This window comes from Nansenia antarctica, assembly GCF_963989245.1.
Source record: "Nansenia antarctica genome assembly, chromosome: 1".
Taxonomy (NCBI): Eukaryota; Metazoa; Chordata; class Actinopteri; order Argentiniformes; family Microstomatidae; genus Nansenia; species Nansenia antarctica.
This window is the reverse complement of record NC_137674.1, coordinates 31,047,698-31,062,981: the sequence shown is the minus strand read 5'-3', so window position 1 is coordinate 31,062,981 and position 15,284 is coordinate 31,047,698. Positions and strand designations below refer to the sequence as shown.

Genomic DNA, 15,284 nt, shown 5'->3' with positions numbered 1-15,284 from the left:
TTCTGATTCTCCTGTTCCGTTTATAGCATACCAGGTCGACGGACCCCTGTGAAGCATTAACAACGAGGCTGTAACTCAACCTCTCGATCTGTTGTCATCCCGAGACTACTGAAGTGAACTTGAGAGGATGTGGATCTCCCCAAACAGTGTCTTCTTTCCCTGAGGTTCACCAAACCATGACACCTCACCACTGCTCAGTCCAGTGAGACTCTCTAATGGTGCCTGTGTATGTATACTACTTCCCCTCAGGGTTGTAGTTGAAGGCCTCCTGCTCAGCCCTATGGACAGGCTGATTTAATCATGGCTGCCTCCACAGGAACCCCCAGCAGACATTACTGATGATTACGTTTGAACAGAACTCAACAGTGGTGGATAGGACAGATGTTTGTACTGGGAAGTATCAGTTCAATGATTATTGTATTGAATACATAATATTTGATGCAGCAGATAAACAATAGAACTCAAGTCGTTTACATTTAACCTTTTTTTGTTTGTTTTGTTTTTCTAAGTGGGGCAGTCCCACTCATATTTTTCATTTTATTGACAGACACAGTAAAGATTTAGACAGGAAGGATGGGTGAGAGAGAGAGGAGGGATGACATGCAGGATACGTCCCCGGCCGGAATCGAACCGGGGACCATGCGGTTACATGGTCAACGCTTAACCCGCTACGCCACCTAAGCGCCCCAACTTTTACATTTTGGGCATTTAGCAGACGCATTTAGCAGACGCCTTTATCTAAAGCGACTTACAACAAATCCTACAAGCCTACTGTATACAATTGACTATTATCCTCTGTATACAGACTACCTAACCTTAAGCACACAGTCACTTGTACTCAATACTACCTCTTACACCCACTGCCACCGAGTGCAATACTCAATATGACATTCTACTTTATTCTACTATTTAATTGTACTGCTGTATCCTGTCTTATTTGTCTTATTTGTCTCCCACAACTTGTCTCCTGTCTTTGTCTCACTTATGTCTTCTACTATTGTCACTTTATTTTATCTTGCCTATTGCATTATTGTCTTGTGCTGCAATGTCAGGAAGCGAAGCCTAAGCCTTTCTTACACTTGTGTAATGTGACTTAACAATAAAACCTGAAACTTGAGAATGTGTGTGTGTGTGTTACCTTGGGTCACAAACAAACAAAGTCCCAAACAAAGGTAAATATTATGAATGAATCCATAGAAACCTATTCAACCTTAAATACAGCAAGACGATGCATTAGATCCAGCACTTAGTACCTCTGTGGTTAAATATTGAATGAGTACCAGTCTGATACCAGCTATAGATTATTTCTCCGTTTCCTGTGGTGGGATCTCCAAGGAACAGCAGACGTCATAAAACCAGATTGTGTGTTGACGTTTTTAATTAAAGCGCTATACTGTGAGTGGGAGGAATCACCAGCTCACAGATGGAGAGTGTGGGTGATTTACACCATTTGTGATTTATACTTTTTTTTTTAAATGTACTTCCAATAACCAAGGGCATCCACACAAAAAAAAGACATACATAATCAATTGCTATAATCCATCATGGTTATGAGTGTGATAACGGGGAGCGTTGGGTGACGATTAGTTTATGTCTCTATTTTGTGTCGTTCTACTGCATCTCTCCATCTCTCCATCTCTCCATCTCTCCATCTCTCCATCTCTCCATCTCTCCATCTCTCCATCTCTTCATCTCTCCATCTCTTCATCTCTCCATCTCTCCATCTCTTCATCTCTTCCATCTCTCCATCTCTCCATCTCTTCCATCTCTTCCTTGGGTGTTTCTATTTCTATTCTCTGCATTATTAAAGACTGCGTCACCCCACTCTGTAGGAACAAAGCACCACAGCCCCATAGGGAGATGGAATGGCCAATTAAAAGCATCCTGTACCCCACTCTCTCCTGCACTCACACACGCAACACAAGCTTCTCTGGTCCCTATATTGATTTCACTAATACCCTTTTATACTGCCTGTCTGTGTTATACACTGTAGGGTTTAGATAACAGGGCTTGGACAGTTACTGTACATAAACTAATGTAAATATTGATCACTGTCACTGATACTACATTCTTCAACAAGTAATGCACACTGATCAATATTTGCATTCGTTTATGTACTCAGCACAGCCCTGCTCAAACCACGATGGTGTAGCACTTGCGGGTTTATTGCTTAATCAACGCCTTGTATATTCATGTAGAAATGTATGCATTACCTTTACAGTATATTCCCTTACAAGAATGTCAAAGTGATTGTCTCATGTTTGCAACTGCAGGGAAATATCTCTATCACTCATACACATATGTACACACACACATACACACGTACACACACACACACACACACACACGCACACACACACACACGCACACAAACACACGTGGGAAGGTTTTTACATCCTTCAGAATGTTCCCAGATTCCACCTCTCAGAGGGAGCTTTCACATGGGGAGAAGGGGCTGTGGATCGCCACAGCAGCGTTAAGCTCCAGGAAGTAAAACAACATAACAGGCTTCTTTCGTTCTTTGAGATATTTTGAGTTTCATCAGAAGAGTGGCTGTAAATAGATTCAGAGAATATCATCTTGAACTCAAATCTTAGCTTGGGTGTCAAGTTTCATATCCTCCACCTACTAGGATATAAGGTATACATGGGGTGCTTGATCAATTCCTCAATGCACTCAAAGCATTCTAAACTCATCTCCATCAATTTCCCCAATAACCTCCCCATGTGTAACTGGCTAGACCAGATGTGTGATCTCTACATTCTCAGGTAAATATCTAATGGTTATCTTGACACAATGTAAAGATATATATATATGTTACGGTACATGTGGGAATGCGGTACATGTGGGAAAACTAGGGTTAGGGTTAGGTGCTACGGTGCTAGGGTTAAGGTTAGGGTTAGGGTTAGGGGTAAGGGTAGGGTTAGGGGTTAGGGATAGGGTTAGGGTTAGACATGCCAGCATGTACCAAGTCGACATAGCACCTAACCCTAACCCTAGTTTTCCCACATGTACCGTATTCCCACATGTACCGTAACATATAGAGTATATATGTATATATTAGGAATAATATTTCCTTCTATCAGCTATTGAAAACAATGAAAAAGAGGGCATGTTTGAGCATTAATGATAATTAGTAGTTTTTTGTTGTTGTTGCTATTTTACAGTAATCGCTCTGGCAACAGCACATTGATTAGCAGGACACTCCAGACTAATTTCTCTCTGTCAGATTCCCAGAATAGGAATAACATTAAACACAGTCACGCTCTGTATCGACACAAACATTGCTTAACACACCTCCGTCCTTACATTCTTCCTCTGTTGTGGAGTTGAGGTAAATATATAATTTATTAATGATTTTGTGATGTAATCAACTGATGAGTGCTACTACCTCATCAAAATCAACCTCTGCACTCTGGAGAGGCCTCCGCTTAATGCTTCCCCCACCACTGCTATCATCAACAACAACAACAACAACAACAACAACAACAACAACACCTCCCTCAGCTTCATTTTCATCCAAGCAAGCCTCAGTTAATAACACTGCTTAGTCAATATTTATGTATTTACATGTTGTATTCTTAATGCAGTGATAATGGCTAGATTCATTCAATGCCTTTTGAAGAGTCTCGCGTTTCAGCAGACATTTATCAGTGACAGAGAGGAGGTTATCTAGCTTCTTACTGATTTATAGAGATAACTAAATACAAATGGGCTGAATGAATAGCGGGGATGGTCAATGCAAATCTCTTTAGGACGAAGAAAGAGTAAGAGGTGCAGGCAAGGTTCTCTGCATTAGGTTTTCTTGCTATGATGAAAGCAAGATGCTAAGATGCTAAAGCCATCTTGCTCTGCCATTTTAACCGATGAATACATTGGAATATGTGATGCAGGTAATTACATCCCTCAAAAGCAAAACATATGTCACCAAATTGTGTAAAAAAAAATCAAAATAATAATACATAAAAATACTTTTGGTTGCCAAGCCACTCTTGCCAGACTCTAACCTTGCCAGGTAAACCTAACTATGCCAGTGTAGAAACTACCAGTCACATAACTTGTCAGATATGACTCTCTCTTTCCCTCTAGTGGAGAAAGATTCACATTGCACCCCTAAATCACATCCGTCATCTGTTTAAAGAATGTCGCAAAGTGAGCCAAATTAAAGTAATAAAACATACTTTTATACTCAGGAAATTGTCACGTGTAACTGGGGTCCATGGCACGTTTCTTCCAACAAGTTAGAACAGTTCTTCGACTTTGAACAATGTTGTTGATTTACTTGTTGTAATATCAATGTTTACCAGGGGGTATTACATCAACGTCGCCAACGGAAAATCGAGTTTTATTTTTCATGTCTCGCGAAACTTATCAAAATAAGCCTGGATTTTCCATTGGCAGTCACAATGCTAGAAGAAGGATTACTTTTTTGCATGTGTCTCATATTTACAGACATAACTGTGATATAAATGTATGAGTTATAGGCAGCTAACATGTAGACTAAATTGCAGGGGTGGGAGTAAGTCAAAGGCAAACATGTGCAAGTTACAAACAAGTCCCTAGTTACTCTGGTGAGAATCAAGGAAGTCAAGTGAAGTCATTGCTCAGGTCAAGCAAGTCACAAGTCAAGGCATACGACATTCTGAAGTCTACCCCAGTTTCCACATTTAGAGAGACAGTCACAAAGTTTAGTTTTATTTTCAACATTAACGAAACATTTGTTTGTGGCACTCAATAACAAGCCTCCTAATTGAACAAGGATATATATAAATATATATTTTGAAATAATATATAGTGCTTAAAATGTCAACATTACTGACATTACTAAACATTACATCAAACCATGAAAACGTATTCCACACTAGCTAGGGGTAAGCTGGTAGCGACAGAGCGTCTGTCAGAGCGTTGCGCCAGATAGCGATCTCACACGCCACATCGGGAAGAGCAGCGCTTGAATACAATTGCAGTGTCTACACTTTTATCTATCTTATTATTCATTGTCTTATTATGTTGTTAAATGTTTATCTATTCATTTTCTATATACATGTATCTATAGGCTATGTATATATTCCTGCCATTTTTATTTTTATTTTTATTTTTATTACCGTACTATCCTTCTTAAAAAAGAAAAAAAAAAGAATCCACAAATTGGCGACTCGAGTCAAGTCATCGAATTCCCCAACCACAGACATCCCACGGGAGGTACAGAGGAGGAGCCACTGGAGTCACTGGAGCCACAGTAGCCTACCAGTTTGTCCAATACTATTTAAACAGTAAAACAATAAGTAAAGACTGTTAAGTACTCAGCCAGCTGCATTATGGAGTACTAGAAGAGATGCTCTGTCTAACTGTGCTTTGGATGCTCTCCACGTGTACAGGTAGATGGTTTCTTCTTATGTATGGTGTTTTGACCAGGCTCTGTAAATGCCAGTAAGAGCCATTTTGCCTCTCTGGTCTTCCCTACCACCCGCACTTAAAATGTGTGCTTATCACCTTAGATGAAACATTGGAGTTATGGAGTCGAGAATTATTCGTTAGAAGGAGATTCAGGTTAACATTTGACGTTAAGACTGAGCTTTATCTGATACTAGGTAGCCTCCATTCCTCCAGTCTGATGCACCCCAGTGGTCAGTGCGTATTCCCTTTCTACCTTTTGTGTGCTGGCATGATGTCATTCGATCTACTGCCTAGTTTTTGCTTTATGTTTCTATCCTGTTTTGTATTTAGTGATTTAAGAAGGTTTGCTGAAAATCTCTACCATAACCCCATAGTAATTGTTTGATTTCAAACTTTCGGAGGATATAACCAAAATAATTAAATAAAAAATGCTTAACTGTCCCATTACTGGCACTGTAGGCTACACCAAATGTCCACTCTTGCAAGTTTTGGGTTTTTTCAGTCACTAAATACAAAACAAGATGACACGTGGTGGGCAGTGGATCGCAGGTCATGTCTGGACAAAGGGCAGGGAGGGAGAACGCACAACGCATTTGTACAAATACAACAGGTATTTGTCTGTGGATTTGTGCTTAGTGTTTTTAGTTATGGATCAGGAGTGCCATAATAACATATACAGTGGCTATAGAAAGTCAACAGACCCCTTCACTTTTCCCACATTTTGTTGTGTTATATACTCAATTTAAAATGGATTAAATGAATAAAATACAATCAATCTACATAAAAAATACATCATGAATAAAATACATCAATCTACACACAATACCCCATAATGACAAAGTGAAAACAAGTTTTTAGAAATGTCTGCAAATGTATTAAAATTGAAACACATAAATACCTCATGTGCATAAGTCTTCACACCCTTTGCTATGACACTCTTAAAATTAGCTAAAAAGCCAAAATGTCATCAACAAATAACCACTTACTCTGTTTATGCATTGGGTCGGCCCTGGGGGGTATTCCATCAATGTCGATAAAGGACAATCCAGGCTTATTTTGATAAATCTTGCGAGATTTACCCAAAATCCAGCCTTATTTTGATAACTCTTGTGAGAGTTATCAAAATAAGCCTGGATTTTCCTTTATCGACATTGATGGAATATCCTCCTGAGAACACTGTATACCAAACTTCCACTCTGTTGAAGTAATAAGTCACTAAAAATGGCATGCCAGGACATGCCAGGACAAAGGGCAGGAAGAGAGAACCCAACAGGTGTTTGTGTGTGGATAGTAAATTATAGTTGTGCTTAGTGTTTTTTGTTTATCATAGTTGTGAGTTACACTCTATAGTCTATAATATTGGCAGTAAACTATCTCCATACCAACAGCTTCCTTCGAAGTGACAACCTCCCCGGGGCATCTGGTGGCTGTGCGAGGGAGCCCTATTGTTTTGGGGTGCAGGTTCACCCCTGACCCTAGTTCTGTCCAGGAGGGCCTGGTGGTCACATGGCAGAGGGTGGAGGACTCCAAGGTGGTCCACAGCTTCTACTACAGCCAGAACCAGCTGGAGAGGCAGAGCCCAGAGTACCACAACCGGACAGACCTCTACCCCTCTGAGTTCCTGGGTGGAAACGCCTCGCTGAGGATTCAGCAGGTCGGACCGAAGGATGCAGGCCGTTATTTATGCTCCGTGAGCAACCTGAAGGGAAGCGACAAGGCTCAAGTGCAGCTGGAGTACGCAGGTGCGCACCTGAACTGTGGTGATTTGTAAATGTGGTGTAGTATGATGTAACAAAATGGACGCTGTGCAGAAAATGGAAATGTTGTGTTTTTAATGTTTTTTTCCCAGCATTTTACACTGAGCCCAGATTGAGCGTCCATGTCAATCCAGACAATATCACTGTGCTGTTTGAGAGCGAAGGTTACCCAGAGCCTGAGGTGCGTTGGGAAGACCCTGCTGGCCAGGAGTTAGTCCACCATACAGGGGTGTCTCCCAGGGCGGACGACGACGGGCTTCTCTCTATTAGGACTGAATTTGTGACACTGGACCTTAACAAACACCTTAACCTCACCGTGACCTTGAGAAACCGGCTCCTCAAGCAAATCCTGCTGAGACCAATAATATTCAGTCCAGGTAAACATGATGTAATTTGAGAGAGAGAGAGAGAGAGAGAGAGAGAGAGAGAGACATGTTATTATGTGTAATTATGTGTAATTTCCTTCTTTGTAGTCAAAAGAATTCCCCTCTTCCATACAATTAAACTGACTTCTAAAAGATTAAGGCGTTCCCCATGTGTTGAACTAGTAGATTTGGTCTCACTGACACTGTAGCTGATAATAACAATGTGGTGCTGCTAAGAGTGACTATATGTTGTTCTTGTTCTTTTTCCAGGGGAATGCAGACATACCAAAGGGGGAGTTGTTACAGCACTTGCTGTGCTGTGTGTATTTTTAACTTTGTGTGTTGGCTTCATCTTTTGGTTTTACCGCAGAAGAGAATGCCGAATGAATGAGAATGTCCTTCAAATGAAACCTAGTAATGTAGGCTTACTTGATAGCAATGTATTGCCTGTCACTGATGCTTAACTACGGTATTATGAGAAAAAGCAAATATTTGTAGTTTCCTTGATTAGACAATGGTCGATTCAACTCAAACGTCTTGATGGAACCAAGAACCCTGTTGCATGTAAATCTAAACCAGGACAGAGCCTGTGTTCTACTTTCTTGTTTGGATGTTATATGAGGAAGTTGTTTACCTGACATTGTGATGATTATTTTTTTTTTATTTGTTTTTCTGATTTTATCCCTTTTTCACCCAACCTAGTATCCAATTATCCCCTGCCTATTGCGTAGGATCCGCCGCACGACCCCGTGGCCGGCAGCCTCAGAGGAGATAGCCAGGCAGACTAGCTGTCTGGCTCCTCGAGCCCAACACCGTTATTCCGGCACCAGACGGGGTGGTGTTGCGCGACGGATCCTTGTCCGGAAATAGTCCTATACCCCCCTTGGGAGCGGCCGCTCAATATGCCGCTCCCTGTGGGCCCCGGCCATAACATTGTGATGATTTTAATGCATACCAGGGCCCAATTCCAAGAAGGAGCGATTAGAGACAATCAAGACTAATTTTGATATTTCGCGATAATGTGGCTCAAATAATTCGCTGCTTGGTTGCTAGCGACCAGGTTTACAGTCTGGTTTAAGTAAGACTCGTGTCAAAAATGCCTCACAGGCGAAAACTAAATCCCGAACAACAGTTCTGTCAAGTGTCTTTTTGGAAATATTAGTTCCCACCTTTTACGAGATTGATAGACAGTTTGATGGTGTGCTAGATAGATAGATAGTTTGATAGATAGATAGTTTGATAGTAATGTTTTTTTTTTTTTTTTTTTACATTTAACCGAAGCCTTCATGCAATTTACAATATATACATATACAAGTGAATCATCTATCCATCAGTAATCATAAGAAATAATAATCTATGCCAAATCCAGGGTCCAGTTACAATGCTAGAAGAACATTGTTTACTAGTCAGAAAGGCTTCAAACACCATTGTAATCGTGTCAGTTCTCATAAATTAGCCTACACCATCATTTTATACTTACATTTTTAGATTAGATTCAACTTTATTGTTATTGCAGAGTGCAAGCATCAGACAACGAAATGCAGTAAAAAATGTTTGTCAGAAGCAGGATTTGAACCCGTCTTAAAACAACACTTGGATATTATGGCAGCGGTTAATACCACTATGCCATCGTGATAATCTATCATTTTGTGGCCTGCTGCTAATATCACGACAATATTGAATATTCATGTATTAAAATATGAACATAAAACAATAAGTGGGGGCTAGTATGACCTACACGTTTAGTCGGTCAGCAACTTCTTGCCAAACCATTTCCCTCGCCTTGTTAATTGCGGCAGTATTGCACTTTTTTTTACATCTTATTTTTCGTCTTCATAAAGATCAATAAGTAGTAGCGCTGCGCTGTCACTTTCCAGTCTAGTATCTTCTTTTCGACAATCGGCTCTTCTGGGCTCCTCACTGCGGGCACGGATTTTCCTTTAGCGATGTTGATGGAATACCCCCCAGCAGAATTAACTGAAAACATGCATCAGGAAGGGGGAAACATTATTTCAAAGTTGTCCATTTATTAATCACAGAGAGAAACATGTATCTCTATCTTAAGATGTTTTTTTTATTCGACTATTTACAATCATTAGTGAAAAAAAGTATTAAAAGATAAATACTGCTTCAACTAAGTGTGTGTTGATGTGACGGGCGGCATGTTGCTGCAAACGGTGTTGCTTCCTCGCACTCCGAGCTCACGAGTCTCGAACCTTTGTCCTCTGTATAACCAACACACAACGTGACCGTCATACAAACACCCGATGGTAACCAGATACGCCATAAAAAAAAGGGCTATTCGATGGTGCAGATGGGGGTATTTCAACTTGAGGAGTGAGTGTACAATCGTTTACAGTACATAATTACAGTCATCCTGAAAATCACAATTTCAAATTGAAACATTTCAAATAAACAAAAAGAAATGTGTAGTCAAGATGTGCTACTTTTTCATTAAACAAGAGTGTTTGGGGGAGTACTGTGTGTGTTTTTGGTTGTAGCATCGGATAAATTGATTTTGTATTAACAAATAAAATTTATTTATCAACACCTATGCTTGTTATCACTCTGGAAGAACATATTTTAAAATACCAGAAAGTAGAGGTATTGTAAACTTTCATACTTTGTCGTCATGGTAACTGGATATTGCTTGACGGATTCTGTCTGTTTTCAGATTAACTCACTCGCAAAAAAAATATATATATTGTCTGTTCAGTCAACACCTGCCAGAGCACTAATTGAGGAGTTACGCTCATCTACGTTGGTGTTTAATTTCTGAGAGAATATCTCACTCTGTAAACAATTCTAATTCTGGTAAGTAGTCTTTTACACTTCACCTGTTCATAATCAAAGTCCACACACAGGCATATAGAGGTGAAGCGTGGTAGTTCTGTTCCATTATGGAACAGTTACAGCATCTGTAGAGAATCCTCAGATGTCGATGATGGCAAAGATCTCAGGCATCTCCTTGTCATGGATCTGCATGGCTGAGTAAGTGATCGCCTTCACCTCTGTCCCCTAAAGAGAAAAAGACTAAAGTATAATGACTTTCAATCACAAATAAGACCATAATATTTACATTTAAATGTTTGCCATTTAGCAGACACTTTTATACAAAGCGACTTCCTTAAGACAAATGTACTCGTTAGTAGTAAGTGAATCATCTATACATCAGTCATCAAAAGAAGATAATCTGCTAGGATCAGGTGCCAATGCTAGAAGAAAGAAGGATTTATAAATGTAATTACATTTTTTATGCGTCTCATTTACAAACATAACTAAACTAATCAATTAAAATGTATTATAGGTCAGCTAACATGTATCCTAACTTGTGTTTCAGTAATAAAAATGTAATTATAGGTCATCCATTATTTGCACTTTAGAGGGAAATATCGAAAAAGGGCAGCTTGGCCATTTCAGTGACATGCTTACTACTGAATACCCCTTATATTAACAGCATACGAACAGGACATGAGAACACAGTCATTATGACTTATGACCATAAACATCAGGTGAATCTCCTGTTGGTTTACCTGTGGATGCTTGTCCAAGCTAAACTCTTCCCCCCACCTGCAACCACAGAAAGGCATGTGAGACAGTCAGGGCACAATAGAGCCATAGAAAACCACTGAGGGAAGACAACCAGGGCTGGACTGGCCATCTGGCATAACGGGCATTTGCCCGGTGGGCCGCGGTAGTTTTGGGCCGAGCCGACCGGCAAAACAAAAAAATAAAAAGAAAGTTTATTTTTTTTTTTTACCAGCCGGACCGGCCGAAAGCTACCATCGAACGGCCCATAAATCGAAAGCTACCATTGAACGGCCCATAAATCAGGGACAGAAACCATTGGTCAATTTTCTATACAGACACTGGGCTGGCCCAATCAACAGAGAGAAGGGGGGTGGGGGGGGGTCAGGGGTCACGCACGCACGCAGCACCAGACCTCCGTCTCAGTTTCGCGGTAGTTTTGGGCCGAGCCGGCCGGCAAAATAAATTTCGTTAGCCTGGATAGTTACTAGATAGATACTGAGAGAGATGGAGCGCAAAAGCACACTAAAACGGAAGGGAGGCTGGGAAAAACTTAGGGAGAAAAACAAAAAGAAACTCGAGGCAGATGCTGCCAAATGTGTAAACATTAGGGACATGTTTGCTGCACCCTCAAGTTTACCACAGCAGCAACAGCAACAGGTTGAAGAGGAGGCTAGCAGGGAGGAGCGGGAGCAGGGTACAGATACAGAGGATAGAGAGGATACAGAAGAAGCGGGGCCGAGTCAGCCTGTAACCGTTGACCCGGTAAGGAAAATATAGGTAGCTGTTAGGGGTGTAACGGATCGCCCCCCACGGTTCGGCACGCATGTGTACCGCGGATCAATTGCAAAATGTAACCAAGTATTAATATTACTTAATATTAGTTAATATCCCTTGTAAATCACAATGTAGAGTTGCCATGAAAAGATAGACGCGACAGTTGCGTGCTTTGTTTTACTCTAAAGCGCAATGATAGGTTGATAATGGGAAAAAAAATCTAGAACAACAAGGCTGCGTTCGTAATTCGCTCTGGAATCTGATCACTGAGTACACTGGTCTACTTGCACTGGTACCATTGTTTACTGTATGTAGTCGTCTTTGTAGTGGTTTGGGGGAATACTACAGTTTGTCATATGACTGTACAGCACAGTATATAAGACGAGTATATAAGGCAAGTATTTTTGTGCTGGTGGGTGTGGTCCGACCGATTGGGGTGGGCCTGTCTGGGCCAAAAATGCCAGGGCCTAAATTTTGTCCCAGTCCAGCCCTGAAGACAACAAAGCAGTTTTTGTATTTCTCAATACTGGGGAAATCCAACAGGCTGGGACCCAACCACACAGAAGCTTTAATGAAGGGCATGTGTATGAATAATGACCCAGAGACTTAAAAAATGCTTTGTTGGTCAAACAAGTTAAACCACTGTCTCTGAAAGCCCCCCCCCCCCCCCCCCAGCCTGATAATAAACTGAGGTTTACCAGCCACAGACAGCATGTACTCAGTTAAACAGAAACCACTCTGAGATCATGGGAGAGTGAGACTGAACACAAAGTGGCAAAGCTGCACTAACCAGATATAGTTAGTGGTACCTCCAGCTTAAACATTTTGAAATCTTAGCAGGTAGTCATATAGTATTCCCCAGGTAAGGTGTTTGTGTACCTTTAAACCAACTTACCCAATGGAACGAATTCTAAAGTGCATCTTGTCAATGGACAAAACCTTCACCTCCTGGAAGAAAGACAGTGAATTTAGCAATGCCTTTATAATTGTAAATGGGAACATTTATTTGATTGCTGAAATCTCACACAAGTGTTTGAGGCAAAAAGGAAAACTCTGATCTTATAAGACGTGATAAATCACCTATAAATGATGCAGGGGTGCAGGCACGTGGAAAGCTATGTTTTGATAAGGATTGGCCAGGGGAGGGAAGGGGGGGTGGTTGTGTGTCATAGAGACACTGTATGATAGGGGCTGATAGGGTTAGGGTTAGACAATAGACGGAACCTTCACTTCCTGGAGGAACGACGCTGTGTTTATCAATGCGGTTATTATTGTAAATGGGAAACAAATCTGAAATCTCATTAGATTAGATTAGATTTTAAGCATGAAGTGTCCTCCATTCAGTTAAACTGACTTCAATGATGACTTCAACATTCTCTGTCGTAAGTGACAGCCATATAGACTGGCTAAATACCCAATGCTCTACTGCCAGGGTTTGGTTGACCCTACGACTTTTGAATAGCACTTTCCTCAATACTCAAAGACCCTACATTACCTGGCCAGAACAGGAATAGTCAGATAAATAAAAAAGTAAAACAAAAGCACAATCAGTAAAAACAACAATAAAAATAGTTCAAGATTAAAAGCACGTTTAAAAGGATGAGTTTTATATAATATAAGACGGCCCTAGACTAACGTCACACACATTAGACTTAAAATCCTTACTCTGGGAACAAAGAAGAGTTCTGCACTGAACTTGTATAACCAGTCATCTAGGAAATGAAACAGAAGAGATTCCATATCGTGACCTGGTAGAAGACAGAAAGACAGATGTTATCAGAGGGTATGGTGGTATCTGGTAGAAGACAGAAAGACAGATGTTACCAGAGGGTATGCAGTATAGAATGGTAATGGTACTGTAAGTCTAAACAAAGTGATGACCGCAGCTCTACGGGATGTTTTCGGGAAGAATCATCGGACAGCTTTTAAACAGTTGATGATGTGTGTTGTGTCAAAAGTTCCTTGCACTTTTTGACCCATAAAACAATCATCTCTGTAGTCTCCCAGTGTGTCTGTTTTCAGTTTGTCTCTCAACCTCACCCTCCGACTCCACCTCAACGGTGTCGATGGGTTCCACCGTCTCTGTGTCGGTCATGTAGCCGAACATGGCCATCGCACACTGCTCAAAAGCCTCTTCCAGGGAGGCCCCCCAGGAGTGGAGTCTATAGGGACACACACAGGAGTGATGACACACTACCGCTCAGTGGATGCTTAAACTTACAGACCTGGGGGGTATCCCATTAATGTCGCTAAAGGAAAATCCAGACTTATTTTGATAAATCTCGCGGGATTGCGATGTTGATGGAATAGGCTAGGTGCACGATCTCCACTACTTCCTGAAAGGCACCTTGCATGAACATATCCTGTCTCACTCTATTGGTTTAATTGATTAATCAGCTGTGCGGTAAACTGTTGGAACACACAGTGCACAGCTGATTAATCAATTAAACCAATAGAGTGAAACAGGATATGTTCATGCCAGGTGCCTTTCAGGAAGTAGTGGAGATCGTGCACCTAGCCTATACCCCCCTGTGCCCAAATTAAAACTGGCTCTGATGTGTCAACCGAGCCTTCCTATCAGGTCAGTAACACAGTACCAAAGACAAACAAGGCACTGTGAATTTCATCATGAGGCTGTTACAGCAGTCACTGGAATTGATTATTGCGTGATCCACTCACTGTACATCAGCAGTATGGTCCAAATCTAGAAAAAATAAATAAAAATGGTAAAATGAACGGGGTGAGGCGGGGTGTAGTTTGTGCCCCCTATAAAGCTTGACTATAATTCCAACGTCAGTTGTTTGGTTATCTAACAATAAGAGGAATGTCATCCTCCAAGCATGTTCGTTCTGCTAGCCCCACATGTTTATATCAGGAAGAATACAGTTATGACTCACATTCATACTTCTTGTTGATGGCCGGGTATTTAGACTTGGTTGCTTTCTGACTGTCAGTGAGATCTAATTCACGATCGTTCATTGTCTATTTCTTTAGTTGATCATCCAAACAAAGTAAAGTGATCCCTAAAACTTGCTGTAGCAACAACATGCAACAATGTTTCAGGAAGTGTTTTGGGCAACAACGACCAATCAGGTAGTAAAGAGAGAGAGAGAGAGTGCGTTTAGAGAGTGCATTTGGCACAATGATTGCGCAGCATTACGCAGATCAAGATTGCATCCAATTTGCACAGCGTAAACTCACGGATAACAAAAGGCAATTATGATTATGCACGTATGTTATAAATATATATTAAAATATACCGGAATGATCTTCCATACGAAGTGAAAATAAGAAACAAGCCAAGGCAAGAAATAATAAATAAAGAATAGATATATATATATGTGATAAAAGTGTCTCGTTTTTACGAATACTCCGGAACTGGTGGGCTTTTGCGCCTGTACCCTATCGGTGTCGTTTCTTGACGGACACAACTTTGACAACTTCCCTTTTGCTTTGGCTG

At 40.9% G+C, this 15,284-nt stretch overlaps 2 protein-coding genes across 3 annotated transcripts; one reads left to right on the top strand and one right to left on the bottom strand.

The window, feature by feature from the left end:
- The first annotated feature begins 5,332 nt into the window (after positions 1 to 5,332).
- LOC308149461 (CD276 antigen-like) lies at positions 5,333 to 7,621 on the top strand. Its single transcript, XM_080522317.1, has 3 exons — positions 5,333 to 5,378; positions 6,786 to 7,139; positions 7,247 to 7,621. The coding sequence occupies exons 1-3, from the start codon at positions 5,336 to 5,338 to the stop codon at positions 7,549 to 7,551; spliced, it is 702 nt and encodes a 233-aa protein (XP_080378443.1). The 5' UTR covers positions 5,333 to 5,335; the 3' UTR covers positions 7,552 to 7,621.
- Positions 7,622 to 8,806: 1,185 nt separating this feature from the next.
- Positions 8,807 to 14,840, bottom strand: zbtb8os (zinc finger and BTB domain containing 8 opposite strand). Of its 2 annotated transcripts, none has more exons than XM_080530972.1 (7): positions 14,722 to 14,840; positions 14,504 to 14,528; positions 13,865 to 13,986; positions 13,490 to 13,572; positions 12,720 to 12,772; positions 11,053 to 11,089; positions 8,807 to 10,537 (listed from the first exon to the last, which is right to left on the bottom strand). In XM_080530972.1, exons 1-7 carry the CDS (start codon positions 14,801 to 14,803, stop codon positions 10,451 to 10,453), a joined length of 489 nt encoding a protein of 162 aa, XP_080387098.1. In that variant the 5' UTR covers positions 14,804 to 14,840; the 3' UTR covers positions 8,807 to 10,450. The 2 variants fall into 2 exon arrangements, with proteins under 2 accessions (XP_080387098.1, XP_080387099.1); XM_080530973.1 differs by having other exon boundaries at positions 10,440 to 10,552.
- Between the last annotated feature and the right edge of the window lie 444 nt (positions 14,841 to 15,284).